This window comes from Cupressus sempervirens, chromosome 8 (assembly GCF_028749045.1).
Source record: "Cupressus sempervirens isolate cs-2001-9-10 chromosome 8, ASM2874904v1, whole genome shotgun sequence".
Taxonomy (NCBI): Eukaryota; Viridiplantae; Streptophyta; class Pinopsida; order Cupressales; family Cupressaceae; genus Cupressus; species Cupressus sempervirens.
Window position 1 is genome coordinate 500,098,922 of NC_143125.1, and position 8,145 is coordinate 500,107,066.

At 28.8% G+C, this 8,145-nt stretch overlaps 1 protein-coding gene and 1 pseudogene across 1 annotated transcript; both read left to right on the forward strand.

Annotated features, from left to right (window-relative positions):
- The first annotated feature begins 230 nt into the window (after nucleotides 1–230).
- On the forward strand, nucleotides 231–3,916 carry LOC149543381 (mannan endo-1,4-beta-mannosidase 6-like). Its single transcript, XM_089798182.1, has 5 exons — nucleotides 231–585; nucleotides 661–855; nucleotides 2,616–2,738; nucleotides 2,833–3,044; nucleotides 3,168–3,916. Exons 1-5 carry the CDS (start codon nucleotides 265–267, stop codon nucleotides 3,625–3,627), a joined length of 1,311 nt encoding a protein of 436 aa, XP_089654308.1. The 5' UTR covers nucleotides 231–264; the 3' UTR covers nucleotides 3,628–3,916.
- Nucleotides 3,917–6,566: 2,650 nt separating this feature from the next.
- On the forward strand, nucleotides 6,567–7,188 carry LOC149543382 (small ribosomal subunit protein eS30z/eS30y/eS30x pseudogene; annotated as a pseudogene).
- Nucleotides 7,189–8,145: the final 957 nt, after the last annotated feature.

The window sequence follows — 8,145 nt, forward strand, 5'->3', positions numbered from 1 at the left end:
GTTAATCCGTGAAGGATGACTTGAAAACATAGATAGTGCCCCTTTACGCTCCTAAAAGACCTTTTTATCTTTTAAAAAGTGTGAATTTGCGCTCAAGATTGTTTCACAAAGATTCAACTTAACTTCAAAGTTTACAAACAAATATCAGTCCTCTCTAATGGCCCACGCTTTCACTTCCAAGAAAAGCCAGAGTCCTGCCTTATAAGAATGTCTAGCACTCCGTCAGCTGCACAAATCATCTAAAGGAAAAAGTTATTCAAAAAAATGAAGTTCATTCAGTGTTTAATGTTCATTGCTATACTCACATTGAAATTATCAAGAGCTTTGGAAGATGAGAAGTGGAGTATGGTAGAAACAAGAGGCAACCAGTTTGTTTTGGACGGGTCCCCATTTTATGTGAATGGGTTCAACACATATTGGTTGATGGTGTTTGCAGTGGATCCATCAACAAAGGCCAAGGTTTCAACTCTGATGGAGGAGGCTTCTTCTGCTGGTCTCACTGTGGGACGCACTTGGGCTTTCAATGATGGAGGTTGGAGAGCCCTTCAGAAATCCCCCGGTGTTTATGATGAGGACGTCTTCAAGGTAAGAAATATTCATTCTCTTCTTAACACTCTTTTATTGTTTCTGACTTTTCACTCATGAATTCTGCTGATGCAGGCTCTGGACTTTGTTGTAAGTGAAGCCAAGAAGAATAAAATTAGGTTGATTTTGAGCTTGGTGAACAACTGGGATGCTTACGGAGGAAAAGCACAATATGTGAATTGGGGGAAGAATGCTGGTTTAACTCTCAAATCGAAGGATGAGTTCTTTTCGCATCCTACGCTCAAGGCTTATTTCAAAGCACATATCAAGGTTGATTATCTACAGTTAAAGGGATTAGGATTTGATTATGTAGTTTTTGAGTGTAGTTTATTTATATATGTTTGGTTATTAGTGGTTTATATAAATTTAGTTTAAAAAGAAAAATGATGTCAATAGATTTATAGATTCATATTTTATGTGTGTAGTTTGTCTGAATTTATTTTACGTAAATTAGTATTCATGAAATATATAGGTCAATGAGCTTAACAAAAAGAATATGAAATTAGAGTTGATATTCATATCATAATATATTAAATAAACTTTTAGAGCACAAATAAGATTAAGAAGTACAAGTTCATTTTTGCATCATGTCAAGAAATGATATTACTGTTAGGATTTAATTATGTGTTTTTTGGATCAAACTTAGTGAATTAATCTCTCAAGGGAAATATGGTTCAATTGCTTTATTTTTTAGTCAAATTTACAAACCCATATTTCCTAAGTATTGGTTTTTATGAACCCATCTCATTTTATCAGCCATTATTTTTGAAACTAACCACTTTTTCTTTTTTTGTATCAATGTTTCTGATCACACTTTGTGATCCATCATTAGGATGAGAAGAGAGCTTAAGGAGAAATGATGGATCATAGAGTGTGATCTCAAATGTTGATGCAAGAAAAAGAAATACTGTCAATTCCAAAAACAACAACTTATTATACAATAGACTGTGGATAACTTATATTTTTAACCATCTCATTTTATTCTAACAAGATATGATTTCATGGCAATCACTGTGCATGAAATATGTTTATTAAATTTCACTCAAAAACTATGCAATCTAGCTTTATATCAATATCATAACAACTAGCTTTTTCTGCATCATGCCATGATTTGGTATTAGAGTTTGAATATACAATTTAACTAGATATCTATGCAATTGAACCCTAATATTGGTATCACAACATATTAAGGCTTAATTCAAAGCATGTATTAAGATTGATAAGTAAGACTTATTTTCTGCAGCATCTGAAGTTATTATTTTAATATTAGAGTTCAATGCTATAACTTTTGGATCAAATTTATTGATATGTATTTCATACATGAACTTTTATTGTGAAAATTATGGTTCAACTGTTAATTTTTTTGGTCAATTGTTTCACATTTTATGAGTACTAGTTTGCATTAATCCATTTCATTCCATTCCTAGGATAAATAGTTCATGCCAACTATTACTCATGAAAGATAAATGAATAAAACTGACTAACAACTACATGATTAAATTTGTATAAGATTTTCCTTTATCAGAATCATGATTCAGCTGCTTAATCATGAACCCATCTTAAAGTAAGTCAACTTTAACTATTTAACACTTATAACTTAGAAATTAAACCTTTGTGTATAATGTTTAGTCAGTCTCCTTATTAAAATATAAATTAATTAACTCAATATGATAACATATTAAGATTTTATATATTTAAAATGCTTCAGCAAACTATAAAGTATGTGTTTTCCTTTGTTTGGACTAAAAATGGTTAGTAGAGATAAAATGTGATGGAGCCACAGTTATAAATGGATGCAGCTATCCTCCTAGTTGACCAATTTTTGAAAAATCGACAACATCATGGATTTTTTTGAAAATTTCAGCATTTGATCTTTACGATCTGCATAGTTTGTAGTCGAAAACAACAAAAAAATTGGTAAAAAATCACTACGTTTTTGTGAATCTGGAAAAAAATAGTTTGACTTTGTTTTGTTTTTAGTACATTTTGTCTGAAGATTAGCCTATCATGGTGTTGGATCTCTTGTGCAGGCTGTGTTGAATAGGGTGAATACAGTGACAAACGTGGCATACAAGGATGATCCCACCATCTTTGCATGGGAACTCATGAACGAGCCCCGTTGTCAGTCTGACCCATCTGGAAACACATTGCAGGTAAGAATCCTTTAATTGCTCTCTACTAAATATATAGAATTGAGCATGCAAAAGAACTGAAAAAACTCAATGAAATTCACAATACCCATTTCAGGCATGGATAGAAGAAATGGCAGCATATGTAAAATCGGTGGATTCAAAACATATGTTAGAGATAGGAATGGAAGGGTTTTATGGGCTTTCAGCTCCAGACAGATTACAATTCAATCCATACAGTACCACTCAAGATGAGGGTACAGACTTCATCAGAAATCACAAGGCTTTTGGCATTGATTTTGCATCTGTTCATATCTACACAGTGGGCTGGTACATAATTATTACAACTTTTGTTATTCTTTTCTTGTCATTATACTAAATTCAATAAACCTTTTTTTGCAATGAATTTGTTTCTATGAATCCCACATGATGATTGTAATGGGTATTATACAGGATTGATCAATACATTATTCCAAAGCACCTGCCATTTGTGAAGAGCTGGACACAAGCTCATATTGAAGATGCAGAAAAGACTCTGAAAATGCCTGTGCTTTTTGCTGAGTTTGGAGTATCTGAGAGATATGGAGGATACAACATCAGCTATAGAGACACATTTATGCAGACTGTTTATGAGAGCGTATTGAATTCCATAAGAAGTGGGGGAGCAGGGGCAGGCAGTTTGCTGTGGCAGTTGTTTCCTGAAGACACAGAATATATGAATGATGGATTTGCTGTTGTGCTTTCCAAATCACCATCCACAGCTAAGATTATATCGTTGCAGTCAAAGAGATTGGCTGTTTTTAACAGAGTGTGCAACTGGAATTGTCGATGGGTATGCCATTCTCATGGCCAATCTACCCCTCTCATGTGTGACAATGAATTCCACCATGATTTCAGCTTGGGAGAGCTCTGATAAACATGTCAGCTCATATGGGCATGACCAAACTAGTGTTTTCATTGATTTGAATGCCCCGTTTGGCTGCTGGAATAGAAATATAGGAATTCTTATTCGGGAATAGAAAATGGGGTACATATTCTCTGTTTGGTTCAGCTAGAATTTGATGGGAAATTCAGGAACCTAAAAATTTATGTTTTTTAAAATAAAGAAAATTGGAATAGGAATACCTATTCCGATTAAGGTGGAATTGCAAAACCTCATTTAAAGGCCAAAATTAGAATACATATTACTATTTTATTTCGTATTCCAATTCTAATTTGGTGCATCGAAATGAAGAATTCAAAATTTTAAGAGTTTACATATGTTTATTCCACTTGTATTCCTATTGCCAAACGGGCCCTTATTAGTTCTTGTTTAAAAATTTGTAATGTGTCTTCCTAGGCATGGTATGATGATAGTCAATTTTGACTATTTAATAGTTCATTTAGAAGCAATCATGAGTGTGTAAGTGGCAAGAATGTATTTTTATTATTATATTGATATTTTAAATAAAAATTATTGTATGTTTATGATATTTTTGAGGTTTTAGAGTGTTGTTTTTATAATTAGATTTTGATCTTGTCAAAATTGCATATATGGAATTCATTTATTTTTTAAAAATATAAATTTAATTTTGAATTTAAAGTTGATTTAGTTTTCAAGCTTGAATGTATAGAAGACACATGAGAATAATCATATTTGAGTTTGTTTTAAATCACTTAATTCAATAATGAATAATTGCTATTAAAATATATCTTAAATGGAGAAGAAAAATATTCTGGCTATAAAGAAAGGAATTTAATGAATCAATAAAATAAGAAAATATTCCTTCCATATGCACAAAGAAACATTAAACGAGTTATTTTCAAACATATAATCTAAGCATGTACTTGTGAAATATCTCAAATGTATATTAAGATGATCATTTCTATTTATATATCTCAAATTGTGGTAACAGATAAGGTTATTATCTCAAAAGGAACACTAGTGTTTTTTTAATAATTCTTATCACTTTCATTAGACATGAATCAAATATATGCTCTATTCTAGATCGATAATTTGTAGAAGTAATGGTGGAAAAAGAGGAAATAATGGACATGGGATTAATGATTTGTGATATGAGAAGATAAAATATAACACCAAAACAAGTGTTACATAGTGGTCAAGTTAGTAAAATAATAAATATAAAATATAAATACAATTAATTTAAAACTTTCTTAAAGTCAAATAGAAGTTATATAATTTATTCAAATATTTAAAAATAATGTTATATTAGAAATAAAAAGATATATTATAATTTTGTTCAATTGTATTTCAATTATCTATAATATCATTTTCTAATTTTTTAATTTTTTTAAATTAAAATTATATACTACTCAATTGAAATTGAATGACTATAATTATAAACCAATTAAAATAATATATAATATCAATCATCAAATTAATGAGTTCACGATTGAAATTAAATAATAAATAATATACAAAGATAAGCTTTAAAAAAATAAATCATTAGAATAAAATAAATATTTAAAAATATATAATAGTTATAATATTCTTCATAACGAAAAATATGGTACTAAAACTTTCATAACCAATCACATAATTAATAAATAAATTTCACAATTTATTAACTTAAAAATGTGTATGTAAACTATAATAATTTTAAATTTTAATTCATAGATTGGTTGAGTAACAACTAAAAAAGTGATGCAATAGTACTTAGCCTAGCCTATGGCAAGTACTAAAGAAGTGTAAGAGAAAAAGGCCAAAAAGGGAGGTGTGAGCGTACAATTAAAGCATGACACTGTTTAGAATGATAGAAAGATGTGACATAATATGATATTAGTAGTATGAAATGAATGTAAGTGGATGCAAGAAGTAAATACAGATTATAAATAATGCTAAAGAAAATATAAAGAGAATGCATGCCATTAAAAGCATGACATAGTATAGAAGACTCTAAATGCAAAAAGAGAAAAGACTGAAAAATAGCATTTATTAGGAAGATAGAAACATCGGATATAAAGATAAGAAAGTGATACTAAAACTTCAGAATAGCTAAACCAAAGTTTTTTCAATAAAAAGTGAAGAGCATCAACCAAATGCATAAAAAAGCCAACATTATTCAAATTAATGACAACCTCAAGAAAAAGTAATCGTAAAGTAAGTGCATAAACTAAATTGTCTAAGGTCCACATAATCAATAATCTCAATCAAATGAAAAAATTATCATCTTATTATTATTATGATTATTAATTAAGAACTTGGTCATCATATGATTAAGACAAAAGCTTATTCTCAAATAAAACTCTTACAAATGAATTCCACTTTTTTTTCTTTTGCTTCAAATTTTTTAATCTCAGTTTCTACAATTTGTGTTAAGATAATAGTAAAAACTTTTAAAATTATGCTATGGAGGGATCTCCTCCTATGATCAAAACCCTTGGATTTGATAGAAAACAAGAAGCACTTATGTAAAAAGTTCAAGAAAGAGTTCATAATTCTATCAACTACGTGTACACACTGAATAAATTCAGCCCATCACCAGATTTAGTTATATACCCTAAGTACCGTCAAATAACGGTCTTTTTTTCAAACGGACCAAAACTGACTCCGTCTTATAAGCCAACTGATTACCATTAACCAAATTAAAAGCGTCACAAAGAAATTATGTTCATTCCTATTGCTAGTTTGCATTTTGACTCTACAGCTTGGAGAGTCCGAGTAACAAATATAACATGGGTTTGTTCCCACCCATTTCATTTTCTCTTTAATCAAATCAGAAAGAAACTCTTTGCCAATGGATATAACTGTTTGCTTGATATAATTTTAGTATTCCACTTGTTTGAGAAGGTTGTGATGGGAGTTATTAAGTTGTAACATGATTTTTTTTAGGTCAAGATATTATGTTGTAGATGAATAAGTTTGTAGTGAATGGTGCAGGGAAGGTGCATGGATCTTTGGCAAGAGCAGGGAAAGTGAGAGGCCAAACTCCAAAGGTGCCGAAGCAGGACAAGAAGAAGAAGCCCAAAGGACGTGCTTATAAACGTGTTCTCTACACTCGTCGATTTGTTACTTCAGGTCAATCTTTATTCTTGTAATGTGTGGTTTGTTGCTGTTATGCTTTTGGATAAGATTGTGTATAGATTTTTACTATCAATGGTACTCAAACAATCTATCATTAGAAAAAGTGAGTTTAAAAATGCAATATTATAAAATTTAATATAGATTGAATGATTTTTGGAAAAATGTTCTAATGTTTCAAAATATGAACTTTGTCTATATATAATAAATTTTAAATATATCAAAATGAACTCTTATGGATCACTTTTTATGAAACAAGATTCCATAAATTTAACTCAAAATTTACATAAATTTTAGTAACAATTATATAATAATAATTGACATATTAGAGTGTTTATTGTTTATGTTGGGTAACAAAGATATGATAAATTTAATGAATAATATATTAATTACTTTGATTTTGTTTTTCCAGTGGTGGGCTTTGGAAAGAAGAAAGGACCAAACTCTTCTTAGAAATAATCTCTATGGTATTGTAAAAAATATATTGTTTTGTCTGTCATTTTTATAGGTTTTAGAAATTTTTTTTTTCCATCCATAACATGTTTCTTTATTTCCATTTCAAAAGGGTTGATTTGGAGAGGAAGACAGTTTTTGAGATCACTTTATCTTAACAACTTTGGACATCTCTTTTCAATGGTGGATGAGGAAAGGAGGACAATTTCCTAGTTTTTAGGAACTTGACTCCTTTGTCATTGTCTTGTTTTTCATGAGCTGAGGATAGTATATGAAGTTTCCTTTCACAAATTTTATGGTGAATAAAGAAAACAATGTAAATTATATAGTGAAATTTTAAATCTTTAATATAAGTTTTCTTTATATATTATTCATATAGTTCATTTATTTTTGTTTTTCAATCAAAACAACTCAAATCAAGTTTAAAAGATTTGTTCATTATAATATTTAAATTTAAATTTAACAAATTAACATTTTATTTTTATTAGTAGAATCTACATTAATTATATTTTAGTATTTTTAAAAAACTTTTTCCTAATTTGGTAAACAATAAAACTAATTCTTTTTCAAAGCAATTTATTAATTGATTTATAATTTTTATTTTTCTTAAGTTTGAAGAAGAATGATATAGAGAACATAATTTTAAAATGAATATTAGTTCTTAATTTTCTTAATAAATATATATAATATTTGATATTTATTTATCTATAATCTATTTACAATTGATATTTTTAATATATATTAAATTCACTTTCATCATGTACTACTTATATTTATTTTAACATTCACTTCCATTTACTATTTTATCTTTTTTATATTCAATTTGAATTTATTTTTTAATGCATTCCTACTTCCTTGATTTTACTAATTATAAATAGCATAGTCCAACATTCCTTTCTTTACACTATACATCCACATATATACATAACCCTAAGTAACTTTATTTTATTGCTTTTA